The 14,538-nt window shown below is 39.4% G+C and overlaps 1 protein-coding gene across 1 annotated transcript in view; it reads left to right on the top strand.

The window, feature by feature from the left end:
• The first annotated feature begins 6,157 nt into the window (after nucleotides 1–6,157).
• Nucleotides 6,158–14,538, top strand: part of phf12b (PHD finger protein 12b) — a 34,100-nt gene continuing 25,719 nt past the window's right edge. Inside the window, exons 1-7 of the mRNA XM_086081092.1 lie at nucleotides 6,158–6,941; nucleotides 7,911–8,092; nucleotides 9,998–10,070; nucleotides 10,196–10,649; nucleotides 10,737–10,857; nucleotides 11,198–11,330; nucleotides 11,417–11,581. Of these exons, the coding sequence (XP_085937218.1) occupies nucleotides 6,876–6,941; nucleotides 7,911–8,092; nucleotides 9,998–10,070; nucleotides 10,196–10,649; nucleotides 10,737–10,857; nucleotides 11,198–11,330; nucleotides 11,417–11,581 (1,194 nt within the window). The 5' untranslated portion in view covers nucleotides 6,158–6,875. The remainder of the gene's footprint in view (nucleotides 6,942–7,910; nucleotides 8,093–9,997; nucleotides 10,071–10,195; nucleotides 10,650–10,736; nucleotides 10,858–11,197; nucleotides 11,331–11,416; nucleotides 11,582–14,538) is intronic.

Below are 14,538 nucleotides of genomic sequence, written 5' to 3'. Positions count from 1 at the left end.
CCCAAGAACATCATCTCGAGATGGCTTCAAAGTGGGAACGCATCTCCATCTATTGCTACATCACGACACTCTTTCTCATATTGACTTTTATGCCAATCTGGTATCTCTGGAAGCCCCTCAGTACAACCTTGAACGTAACCACAACACATCGTCTTAAGCGAAGTATTGATTCTCCACAAACTCCCTGGCACCCCATGGAAGGGGGACATCCCTTAACTATCAACATGTGGTACACATATGCTTATTCCACTGCAAAATCTTTTAATGAATCAAATTGTTCTTTAATGCCACATAACTGCTCAACAACCTTCTCTCACTGCTAAAGGGATGTTTCATTGTTGCGTGCTTTTGCTTCTTATTCTAATGACAATGTCCAATCTTTCCACACAACCCTTGCTTAATGTTGCGCCAGCCGTCTGCAACAATGACGCCGCTAATACCTTTTTTTAATTTTGTTTATTTTATTTGTCGGACTCTTTTGAGTCCGAAAGTGGGATTGTTGAGGGTCTTCTGCCCAGATTTAGTTATAACTGTTTTGATTTAGTTATACCTGTTTTGATTTAGTCATAACTGTTTTAATTTCCTCAGTAGAGCTGGGTGAGTGTTTAAATGATGTTTGGGGGGGCCTCCTCTATTTTCACAACAATGGGCCATTTGTCTGGGGTTGAAGCCAATGTGTTAATATGATTTATTTGTAAGTCTTATCTTATGCTAGGTGACGTCAGGTCTGAGACCTACTATATTTCCACATCAAAAGGCCATCTGTCAATGCGTATTGAATGCTGTAAAAGTCTGTCTTGGCTGGGGGCTGGTGGCTGGAGGGAGAAAGCGGGGGGGGGGGGGGGGGTGGAGAAGGGGTGGTGGTACCGCCCTTCTCGATAGTATAAGAATGTTGTAAGTGTCAGCAATCTTGGCACTTGTGATGAGAAGCAGCCATTTGTCTGTCATTAATGAGTGACCGGAATATTCTGTAAAATAAATCCTTCTAAGGAACTGTTCACCGATCTCCAGTCTGTATTCAGAAAATCAACATTCTGTCTACCCGGAAAAAAACGAACATGTGAAGAAAAGATACATTTCTTCAACAATATCCTTGATATCAAGCTCAAACTGCCCTCTATTGGACACTTTAAGGAATAAATATATAAAGTGCTTGCCGGCAAGCACTTTGAACATTTACTCTTTCAGACGTGTTCCTACATTACCCAGGATGCACCAGACAAGATCTGCGTGAATTCGGACAGCCAATCATGATACATTTCCTACCACCAGCAGTTTGAACAGATTTTACAACAAATGACAATTTAAATCCTCAAGAAGGGAGAATTTATTTGATGAATAACATTGCGACCTGACAGAGCGTCTGCAGCATGAAATAAATGTGAGAGCAGAGCGTTTTTATTTATTGTTATTTCGACATTTATTTTTATATTTTGAATCTCAGTTTTTTTATTTTTGTGTTTATATTTTGCTTTTATTTATTTAGGGACATACAGTATATATGTCTAGCATAAACTGCCCACTTCAGGTCCCGACACAGTATTTTGAAATAATTTAAGTCAGGATTTTAACTGGGCACATCCAGAACATGAATCTTGTTGTTCTTCAGATATTCCTTGGTTGTATTGCTGGAATGCTTTGGATTATTGTCATGTTGCATGATCCATCTTCTACCAGGCTGTAACTTCACAAAGAACGGCTTCAGGTTATGATCGAGAATTTCACAATATTCCTCTGAATTAATGATTCCCTGGAGTTGTCCAGGTCCTGAGGATGAAAAGCCAGCCCAGAACTTAACATTCTCACCACCCTGCTTCATTGTAGGGAGAAGGTTATTTTGCTGGTATGCAGTGTTACTTTTCACCAAACATGACTGTTTTAGTTGTGACCAAACAGTTCAATGTTGGACTCATCTGTCCACAGAAGGGACTTCCAAAAAGCTTCAAGTTTGTCCAGGTACTCTCTGGCAAAGTTGAGATGGGCAGCTTTGATCTTTTTCGTGTGAGCAGAGATTTCACCTAGCAAGCCTTCCATGAAAGCCTTGTCGATTGACTTTTCTTCCGATTGTTGAAGCATGCACATGTGTCCCAGATGCAGCAAAAGAGGTCTACAAATCCCTCGATGTGATGCACCGGTTGGCTTTTTACCTGAATTATCATTTGTCTTGTGGTTCTTGCTGATATTTTAGAAGGTCGTCCACTTCTAGGCAGGATTGTAGTAATTTTCAGTGTTCTCTAGTTGCAGATGATCTGCTTCACAGTGGAATGATGAAGCTCAATTTTTTTTTAGATGACTTTATAGCTTTCCCGAGACAGATGTGCTGTCACTATCCACTTCCTGAGGTACCCTGAGATTTCTCTTCCTCTCAGCTTGACTGACCTGTATGGGTTCACCTAGGTAAGACTAAAGTGATGTGGTTTTGTCTCTGTTTCAGTCAGTGATGCACAATTTCTTCGCTAAACCTCTCATTTCATTGGTCCATTTCAGTGGTTAGTTTAGCTACCAATTTGTCCTCCCTGATCTTACTTGACTGCTTGTTTTAAGCAATGCAGCTCAGGGTTCACTTACTTTTGCACCTACATGAATTGACCAACAACTCTTTTTAATTTAGTTTTGACTACACTATTGAGTTTAAAAAAATAACAATGCATTGAAAGGCTAAACCTACACCTGTTATTTCATATAATATGTAATTTCATATAATATGTAATGGTTCAGATTGAACAACAAAATCAGGTTGAAACAAAAACCAAATTGCTCAAGAGGTAGATAGATAGATAGATAAATGGATTATTTTTGTTTCCATTTATATATATTTTTTGTGTTTAATTTTTTTATTTAATTTTTTTTATATCTGTTTTTATTTTTCACTTCTATTTATTTATATATTCAGTCATTTATTTATTTTTTAATTTTGGCAGTTTTGGTCCTCCATCCTGTCGGTTGGTCACCACCCTGTCAATTTTGGGGCGCTGTACAAGTTGAGCACCGTCACTGGAACCCTCAGTCAGGTGGACTGAGTGGGACTGACCATGCACTCTTGTTTTCTATGAATCAAAAAATCCTTAATGGCTGTATGTACATTTTTGGCATATTTCAGTACAATGGTGTCATTTGTATCCATGTGTCAGCGCCTCCAACACCTGTGCTGACTCGAGCTGCCTGATTTGCTGGCCCTCAAAACAGAGACAATGATGCACAAACATTATTGAGTAAGATTTTGAATGATTCTGACACAGCAAAGAAGCAAAACAAAAAACACAGAAGAACTGATCCTGAGCTCCCGATGTACAGTACATGATTTTAAAAACTAGTGTCCCATTCCATTCTTTATATCAGGGTTTCCTGATCTTCTCGGATAAATTTTTATTAAATCACCAGGCTAAAATGCTGTACTGTATTGACCTTCAAGAAAGCAAACATTGTCCTGTAACGTGTGTTTCTTGTACTAAATCCATCAATGAATTTACTGTAGTGATGGATCAAAATGTGCAGAGGCTTTGAAGCACAATTACTGAACAATTAAGGGACCTCACATGGCTGTATGAAATATGTTTTACAAGTAATAACTGGTGCAAATCCATGTTACTTATTCATAGTTGATATATTTCATAACTTACAACTAGACTCCATTACTTTTTTTTTTTCAATTTCCATTACCAAGTTTTTGTTGTTCTCCAATCGATTTATGACCTCTTTTTTTTTTAAAGATTTTTTTTGGGGGGGGGGGCGGGTGACAAACAGGTTTGATTTAAGTGAAGCAACACCTCACAGAACCCAACATTGGGAAATTTTTTCATTATAAGGGAAGTCATTAAGTCTAAATTAAATTGAGAAAAAAAATGACAATCACCTTTCATTAAGGCATAGGTGCATGTATCTAATCCAAAAGAGGAATATGTTCTCTGTAAAAAGCCTTTATAAACACAATACCAATTTCAATTGTAAATACTAATTTTAATACAAGCATAGCATGTCATTAGTTCATTTCGGACCACAGCATAAACCGCAAATCAGTCATCATTTTGACATACTTTTGGTGCTTCAATTCTATTTTTTATTTTCATGTGGACACTAGACTGAAAAAAAGCGATCACACAGTTCAAATGACTATCAAAGCTTTGGCCACCAGGGGGGTTTGTGTGCACATGAACCCTGAACCTTTTTGCTTTTTATATCCTCTTCAGAATACAGTCATTTATATTTTACCTTGTGTGATAAACAGCTTTGAAAGAAGACACACAAAAACTGGAATATTTGAGCATTTTTAATTTTCTGCAAAATTCGAAATGAGGGGGAAAAAAAGAATTTGGGAGGTATGTTGTCAGTACTGTATAACAAATAAGACAAAATGTTTATCTCGTTCAATATAGCTACAAATAGCAAAATCAGACAAATTGATAATTTTGCATTGTTCTCAATTTTATCCAGAGCTCTATGTGTTAAAGCTTCTAAAGTCTGGACCCCAAAAGGTAGAGATGGAGCTTGGAAGTAAAATGGTTGACAACAGCTTATTCATATATATATATATATATATATATATATATATATATATATATATAATTATTTTTTAAGGGGGGTGCTCTCAGGATGACCGGTGGAAGGAAAGTGAGGACTGGCTTGTTGGAGGATATTTTACTAGGAGAACTGTGGTAAAAACAAAAGCCCAGACTCAGAGCAAACAGATTACTCCCTCTCTGTGGGTACAATTAGACAGGTAACGTCAAGAATTCAGGATAATATCAAAACAGTTGAAAAATAGATTGCATCACTATCAAACGAGAATAAATTATTTGTCAACATCTTGCTAATAGCAGGTCATAGTTTTATGGAGAGGTTGATTACCAAATTGAATCCTGGTGTGCTTTGTCAGCTGGCAGCCACAGCCACGTGCCTGACGTGCTAGGAGGAAAAGAGCCAAAACACAAAAGACACTTGCCATGCACACAAAACACTCATGACTCTATGATTTTTAAGTGAAAATCAAGTCAATAATTTTATTTGCAGTAATATGTACTTTGCGCCCCTGCAAATCTAAACATGATACTTTAATTAATATTGTGCTTGTGGGGAAATAATTACAATGATTTAGCGAAGATTCTGAAACATTTTTAGCTGAAATTACCCAGTCTGGCTGCAGCCATGGACTGTCAGACTACGTGCACCGCTTGACAGGCTGGGTGCGATCAGAGCGGTGCGATAGAGTAACACCGCCATCTATTGATAAAATTACAGTACCACCACAACAGAGGAGGCTCTTGGCAGGCGACCCGTTCTACATTGTTTTCAGACAGTCAATGTTAAACATATCTTATCGGTGTCACATATTTAATTTTGATGGTCGCATATGAAAACACAGATAAATGCACTAGGTGAGGTTCATTCACCACAACGGGCCGATACAGTCCGCAGCACAGCAGACGCTACAGCGGCTACACTGATCCATTTCTCCCACTCCATTCTGCCCTCACTCGTAAACAAGACCCCAAGATACTTGAACTCTTTCAGTAGGTATTATTACAATATATATTTTTTAATGCTAGGTAACGTGATGTTACTATAACCGCTAACTATAATTGTTATTTAAACAGGTTATGTGAAAGGCTAGTACATTTTAATTATCGATAACTAGTAGATTAAATGCAACAATTTAATAGATCATTGGTACATGAATAACTACATCTTGATATATATCAGGTATATGTAAGCACGTCATTCATTATGTTTTCAACTGTGTTTTTGTGTCTAATTATTAAATCCAATTTGCAGTTGTCCAGCAGAGACACCAAACCCCCACCTTACGATTACTTGTCTAGTCAGTGCCTACATTTTATTTTTGTCTCCCGCAACCATCACAATTACTCGAGATGTTGCAGGTAATGACTGGGTTACCACAGCTGCAGTCGAAAGATCAAAATGTCAACAATGTCTTATTGTTGTGAATGTTTAACAACTAAAGACATTTACTGCATAAATGTCTTTATTTGTTAATAATAAATTACAGATTACACTGTGAACTGCGCGGTGTTCACAGTGTAAAGCATTTTTTAAACGAATTTTCTATAAGGCATAAAGTGGTTAATTAATCGGCATTTGTTTACTCTGTTACACGTATTAGTACTGTAACCGGAAATAACTAAAAACACATTCGACCAAAATGACGATTCGCCCCCTTGTCATAAGCGCATCCGCTCTACTGCGCATGCTCGGCCGGCGATTCGCGGTTGCGCCAAAGGGGAGAGAGAGGATGTTGCTAGCAGCCAGTGTAGATGCACTGCCGTTTTCACAACAATAACACCATCAAAATTGGCATATTTTCTTACATTTTCTGCGGATTATATTGCAAACGCTTCTGGAAATCGTGCAATTTAGATTGCATCCGCTGGTTTGGCGGTTATGTTTTGGGATTACGTCCTCTTGCTGACAATGGGAGCGGAGAGGTTTGCAGATTTACAAGGCTCATTTTTGCAGAAGCAGAAACAAGAATCATGGCTGGCCAGCTAGGCCGCAGATTGAGGTTTTGTTGCAAACAGCAGGCGTATTTGGATACAAGACACGCCATATTGGATTGCTCTTATCGTTTTAAGGGTGCACAAAGAATTCTATGTTTTTACATGCGATTGTCGCTCAGTTTTGTTGTTGTGTGGCACGTAAAACAAGCTAACGAGTCCGCTTGCCCCGCAACCTTGACTGCTTGACGTCGTCGTTAGCCCATTAGCCGGCTAACGATTGCTAGCGTTTCTTGGGCAGCAGTCTGTTGTCCAATTCATTAAAAAAAAAATACGCACAGGGACATTTTTGGACAAACACTCACTATCGTGTGTCTAGCAGTAATTGCGATCGTCCATTGAATTTGTTAATTTTGCCCTGGATGAATGTGGAACAAAATGGAGACCCCGACGATTGTGTACGATCTGGATACATCTGGGGGCTTAATGGAGGTAAGGTTTCTCGGCCCAAAAGCCCTGTTTACATTGAAGTATTTTTTTTATAAATGAATGTGTTAATATAGATTACAATACACATATAATTAATTTTGTATATTTCAAGCGCCCTGTATTGTCTTTCCTACCAATTTAGAGAAAGGGGTTAAGCAGGCCAGTGTTAACAGTATGGTCAGGCCAGCCTTCACAAGGAAGCACGAAGTCAAGTCAGCCGCCACAACGATTGTTAATACACTACATTACGGTAATGCAGACGACGAGCTGCGTAGGCCATCTTCAAAATAAAAGCTGAACAACTGGTTCATGGTGGACATCAGTGCTTTGGATTTAAAATGTTATGAGTTATGGGTTTTCGTAGAACCAGTCCTCCAAAGAAGAATGAAAACTGTGTCATGATTGTAACCAGAAAAAATCAGAAGAGAGGAGTTAGAAAATGACGTCAATTTAAAATCTGCATCAATGACTGTAATTACACCTGATAAAAAAATAAAGAAAAGTTTTGTCATCCCAAAACCAGACCGGCTCTATGGAACACTAGACCACCCTGGGACTCCCAATTAAAGTACTTTCATTCAGCTGTGATGTTGTATTTCAAAAGAAAAAGCATCTGAAATATGCTATTGTGACCAATACCCCTGATAAAAAAAAAAAAATGTTTTTACAAATTCACATTTTGTTGTCCCAAGACCAAATCAGCTCTGTGGGACACTACACCACCCCAGGGCTCCAATCAAACGTCTTGCAAACACATTTAGTGTTGTATTTCAAAATAAAAGCCCACCGAAAAATCTGCAATTTGAGTCCAGGCTTGACGCCGTTCTTCCGTGTGGTAGGTGGCCTGACCGCAGTCAATTAATGACCCTTATCTCCAAGCCTTTCTTGGAATGGATATAATGCTGAACGTAGTAATATGTAAGTGCAGTATACTGAAAAGTAGTGACTGATTAATGTGAAATACATCTACAGCAAATTCAGACTCTTTTGGCGCCCCCGAAGTCTGAGGAGGTTGAAAAGAGAAGTCGAAAGTTGGGTAGAGACGTCCGGAGAAGCGGCAGGGCCACCAACCACGACACCTGCGATAGTTGTAGAGAAGGAGGGGATTTGTTGTGCTGTGATCACTGCCCTGCAGCGTTCCACCTTCAGTGCTGGTAAGTTGTCGTTATATCAACCTGAAAGGTCAATTACTCAGAAACCAACCGCATTTGCGTAATATCCATGACAGACCAGTCATGTATACTGCCTGCTACACCTACCATTCAAGAAGTTATTAAATTGGCGCTATTTCCAATGCAGCTATCGATGTGCTGTATATTGATATTTCCCAATGTATTCCCTGTGCAAATGATCAAATAGTAGTAGGTGCGACGGTTGATTTGAATGCTGGTTCTATCACTAACATTTATGTGGTACGGCCAGATGTCTAACCTGGTTGCAAAGAATGAATATATACAAATAACAATTTCTATCATTACTTGTCTGTAATTACATGCCTGTATGCCTTTTTCTATTTTTTTTCTATTTTTGAAGTCCCAGTTAATGTAAAATCAGCCATCCCACTCTGACGCGCTTCAATCAGTGCAGCTGCAACAGTGACTAAAAATGGAGTCTGTTTACAATATGGTGTCCTCCCCGCTCCTTTCTCTCACAAAGCTATCTACCAACCCTTTTAGAATGTAGCTTCTGAATGGGGCATTCCTCAGTGGGGAAAAAAATAATACAAAATGTAATTTTCGGATTGTCCGCAATAAAGGCTCCATGTTGTGTATGCTGTTTGTTGTTTAAATAATGTTCATTGTAAAAAAAAACGTTAAACAAAAAAAAGAACGGAAAAGCCTTCTTAGCCAATCACAGCAGCAGCAAGTCTCAGCACTGCAGAGAAACTTTATTGAAAAACAGGAGTAGTCACTCTCACACACATATATTCAATGCAGTCCTCTTAAGCAAGACACAAGAACAAACACCAGACATACACAGCGTGTGCTTCCTTCAGTCGTCAGCAAAACAGGCTGTGAGAAGAACGTCGGCACTTGACTCTGTGAGTAAAGATTACGCCAACAAACTAAAACCCTTGTCTGCCATTTCTCGCCGCTTATTAGGCAGCCATTTTTATTACGTTTCTCGTCATTCGTCAGAAAAGCAGGGGTCCATCAGCAACAGACTGATGGACAGTCAATCACTCCCGACGAACTGCCCACCTCTGCTATTTTTAGCCAGAGTGGGTCACATATAATCACAATCGCATTACAGTAACATGAATTTTAACAATCTTACAATTGTTATACTTACTTACCTTAAACAAAATGATCAGAACACACACTTTGGTAGACTTTTCGGTTGGAAATCTTTTTGATTTATCCTTGCAATCCATGTGTTTCGGACACTCCCTTGTTTGTTCACATTCGACATTTGTTTTCAGAATAGAGCCCTGGATTCAGATTTTGACTTTTGAGGTCTGCACATTAGACGTTCTCAAAATTACATTACAGTAGATCTGATTATTTTATTTTTCAGCCCATATAGCTTTGTTACGAGCCAAGAAAATTGTTTACTGCATTACACAATGTGGATTTAAGAAATAAAAATGGCTGATTAAAAAAAGAAAAACAGTTGTTTATTATCTATATTGTCATTTTGTTATTGTTTAAGTAAAACCCTTGCCTTACTTCCCTGAAAATAACCGGCTGCAAAAACAACAACAAAAATTTGCTCAGCATTTCCTCCTCAAATGAAGTCATTGATTCGCAAAACTACTCTGCAACGGGAAAAAATAATTCCGAGCCTTGAGCGTGCTGACTTCCCCTGTCAACGAACGACTAATAGTAATTGCTGGATGTCGGTTGACGCAAGCCATGCTTTTGCTCATCGGCAAGCATTTCTTAAACATAGTTAAATCTGTTCAGTCGATGAAGATTATTTGTAGATTTTCTTGCCAAGTTGGGCGTGATTTATTATTTACTTATGATGTTTCTTTAATTATAATTTAAGGCCAGGCATGTTTGTTACTTTGTTTAAAAACTGACAACTGGCTTACTTATGGAATGTTTGAACCATAGTGATCCACCCTTGAGTGAAGAGATGCTTCCTCCAGGAGAATGGATGTGTCACCGCTGCAATGTTCGAAAAAAGGTGTGTGGTAGTTCACTAAACATTACACACACACACAATTTTTGCCCTAAACCAAACCTATTTGAGCTTTAGACAAAACAATGTCCTAATAAAGATTGAATGTTTTTCCGAATTGTCTCTTTCAGAAGCGAGAGCAAAAGTCTGAACAGACCAACGGCCTGCTGGAAAAATCCTCTAAGCGTTCTTCCTCTCCATCTATGGAGCTGGAGCTTGGCGCCGGCCCACTGCGTCTTGATGGCCTTCCTCCAGGGGCTGGAGCAGCAGGGCCTGGTCTTCGTGTGGCCCAGGTACGCCTCTTGGACCGTAGGAGTAGCAGCAGACCAAGCAGCCGGCCAGGCACGCCAACTTCCAATACTTCATCGACCCCTACCCTCTCAGAGGAGCAGAATGACATAGAAGACGAGGCAGCTGAGCCTGAGGATGATGTTCAGGGCACTGAGCTGGAGAGTACCGTAATGTCTTCTCCAACCCCACGTCTTCTCAAGAGGCCCTTCCAGCTGCTCATTGCAGCCGCTATGGAAAGAAATCCTACACAGTTCCAGCTGCCCAGTGAACTTACGTGCACCACTGCATTGCCAGGTTAGTTGGAACCTAAAATACATGAACTATCTTACAATGTGTTCAAACCTTACACAGTTTGATAACAAACCCTTAATCTGTATTCAGGCAGCAGTAAACGAAGGAGAAAGGAGGAATTACTTGGGAGGCCATTCAGGCGACCCCAATATGAATTAGATCCCAATGGTCTGGTACCATTACCAGTCAAAGTCTGTTTTTCATGTAACAGGTATTCTGATATAGTATTCACAGACCTAAAGTGTCCTTCCATAATTACTGACACCTTATGGTTACGATGAGTTAAAAGCCTTAAAATAAATTAAATTTTCATTGCTGAAACATACTCTCATTCTGAAAATTGTAGACATGCTTCACCAGAGACACAATCAAGCTCCTCCCATGTGTTGTGTTTTTATTTTAGTCCACTTTTATTTAGGAACAAAATATTAGAAGCTAAATAACTAATCTTAACCAGCGGTGCCAGTAATTATGGAGTGAAGTTTATACACAGATCCGTTATATTCTTGGCAGTTTTGTAGTAATTGTGTTTTACTACTTACTTCCTGAAGGAGTTGCAGGTTGGCTCCCTTGATACAGTGTGACTACTGTCCTCTCCTGTTTCACACGGACTGTCTGGACCCACCACTTACAGCTTTACCTGCTGGGAAATGGATGTGCCCAAATCATGTTGAGCATTTAGTGGTGAGTGGTGTAGAACTGCAAGTAACTTATTTTCTCTGTTTAACTACAATACTTATCTTTCCATTTCAAATGTTTTTGTTGGACAGCTAAGTCAGAAGAGCCTTAGCCTGTCCAGTCGGTGTCAGCTTTTCGATGACTTTCAGGATAGAATGTCCCAACATGCTGTCAAGTTGGACTTCCTAAGCAGAGTTCATCGGCAGTATTCACCAAACTGTCGGACCACTCAGCAGTGCAACAAAAAGACTATCAAGGTAGACCGCGCCTCAGTATAATGTGGGGTTTTCCATTTGTTCAGCTATCCATCCATCCATCCATCCATTCAACCATCCATCCATCCATCCATTCAACCATCCATTCATCTCTCCATCTATTAACCTCATTTGCTCCAAAAAATGTATGAATACGTTCTATATAGAGATGCACTGAAATGAAAATGTTTGACCGGGAAAAAAATTATGCCAATTTTTACTATCATTGCATTTCTTCTTTTCCTTTTGGCTTTTCCCTTCAGGGGTTGCCACAGCGAATCAGTTGCCTCCATCTAACCCTGTCCTCTGCATCTTCTGCTCTCATGCCAACTACCTTCATGTCTTCTTTAACTACATCCATAAACCTCTTTGGTCTTCCTCCTGCCTGGCATTTGGAAACTCAGCATCCTTCTGCCAAAGTACTCACTATCTCTCTTCTGGATATGTCCAAACCACCTCAGTCTATCATTGCATTTATTGTAATTAATTAAAATTATAATATTATAAAATATTTATTTAGCACTGGCATTTTAACAAAGCACAATATAAATTGAAATGTGCCCACACCGCAGACATGTCGGCTAATGGTACATTAAACACCAAACGGGGTTTGAGCATTTTCTAGCTGTGCACTTTATAGTCAATGTAGTTCGCACAGGCGGGCACGGATGCGTGCGGCGCACTTAAAATCCGCACATTCACATATTTACCAACATTTAAAAATAGATTTAATACATTTGTTCGCACCAGCTAATCAGGAACGGACTGCAAAGTCACACACAGCGTCCAGTATAGGTCTGTAGCCACCCTGAGATAGCGCTAAGTGTTTCTGTGTTTAAAACTGTTGATAGCAATAGTGTTAGCATTAAAGTATTACTAAAGTATTTAGCACGGCCACCGGGATGCCGGTGAAAAAGTGGAAGCGTTCGAGGGGCTCTCATAAAAAGAAAAAGAAAAAGGGGGAAGGCGCTGCAGGAGAAAGAGTGGCTCACCTGTACTGCAGTACACAGCAGTTGTCTTTTTTCATCCCGCTTAAATGTTGTACACCAAGCGAGTCGACGCCCCTCTCCTCTGGTGTGCGCAATGACCCCAGGAGCTGCTGAGACTGACCGGTGCAAACTCACACGGTGAAAAGCTAGCGTGAAGCGAGGCGGACACTCACCCCTACATTCGCTGTTGAATTCATACATACGCTAGCTTGCAGCGTTTTTTTTGCTTGCGTCACCACAACATCCTATTTTAGCCATATTCTTTCGGCTTTTATTTGATTTTCGGTGGCCAAATATTCGGTGCATCACTAGTTCTATATTAAATATGACCAGTATCTAGGGCTGCTCGATTATGGAAAAAATAATAGTCACAATTATTTTGGTAATAATTGAAATCACAATAATTCAAAACGACAATTTTTTGGGGGGTTCAAAACAAGGAAATATTTAAACATTTGAAAATAGTAAGACAAATAAAAATATTTGAAACATTATAATTATGTAAGTTCCTTTTGGACCAAACAGAATTTATAATAATATCTATTATTGATGTTGGCGAAAATTTTAAATTGGGGTGCAGCGTGTGCAGTATGGCTTGTGGGGTGCAAGCTAGTTTTGACAGGGGTGTGTGGTGAAAGAACCCGTGTAGGCGTGCCTCAAAACAACTCAAAATTTATATTATTAGGGCTGCAACTGTCAAATATTTTGGTATTCGGATATCCTACTGAAAATTCTAGCGAATAATCGGTTATTTGGATAGAAATAAAAATATACCTTATTACCTATAGGCTTATATACTTTCTCGGTTAATGAACAATTATAAATATAGAAGACAAAAAAACACATATTTGCATGTAATAATTAACAACCAACTGTTTTTTATTTTTAGATCAACTTTTCTTCTTCTTTTTCATACTTAAACTTTCCTTGTCAGCAAACTAATTTCCTCGGAAACAGTGAGATTTTAGACAAATCTGTCCCCATAGATTTTCGTCAATGGAACTAAAGTGGCGTCAGACCCACAATAGCAATTTTGTCAGCTAAATAAATAGCACGTTTGAGTACCGTATTTTCACGACCATAAGGCGCACCGCATAATAAGGCACAGTTACAAGGTAAAGCTGTGTTCGTCAGCCTCTCGGAATGATAGCAAGTTCCACGATCATTTGCCCAACTTTATTTTTCACATCGCCTGAGAGATGTGCGCACATTTCATTCATAGCGATAGGAAGGAAAAGTGACGCGTTGGAAAAAACAATCTGGTGTTTTTAGTATGGAGTGGGATCTGTTTAGCTACACTGTGTAGCTAAACAGCTTTGAAGCACTACTTCAAAGTGACTTTTGCGATGTCTGTTGCTGTAAGTGAACGTTGTTTAATAAAGCATTTTAAAAAGGAAATGATACACTACTGTATGTAGTAGTTTAGCCCGACCACCCCATTGCATTTGGTATGTTCCATCTCCCTCACTCACTGCGGAGCAGAACGTTCACTTTTGGAGGGAGCTGGGAAAAAACAATCTGGTGTATGTATGTGGTGTGATCTGTTTAGCTACACTGTGTAGACTTGCAGTACTTCAAAGTTACTTTTGCGATGTCTGTTGCTGTAAGTGAACGTTGTTATAAAAAAAAGAAGAAAGGAAAAAAAGGAAAATAGTAGTTTAGTCCGACCACCCCTTTGCATTTGGTAGGTTCCATCTCTCTCACTCCCTGCGCGAGCAGACCGCTCTGTTTTGGAGGAAGCTATCAATCAAACAATTAATTTGTAAGTGGCTCATTAAGCTCTGAAACAAGAAAAACAGGACACATTCGCGATTCTTGTATATAAGCAATGTGTGCGGGAAGTCTTCTCACACAGCCAGTCAGATTTTGGACCTTGGTCCACACACAAGGCGCACCTCACTATTAGGCGCACCATCGATTTTTGGGAAAACATAAGATTTTAAAGTGCGCCTTGCACAGCCTTACCAGTAT

This window comes from Leptonotus elevatus, chromosome 7, assembly GCF_054856555.1.
Source record: "Leptonotus elevatus isolate MCC_2025b chromosome 7, RoL_Lele_1.0, whole genome shotgun sequence".
Lineage (NCBI taxonomy): Eukaryota > Metazoa > Chordata > Actinopteri > Syngnathiformes > Syngnathidae > Leptonotus > Leptonotus elevatus.
The sequence above is the reverse complement of the archived record's forward strand: the minus strand, read 5'-3'. Positions and strand labels throughout refer to the sequence as shown.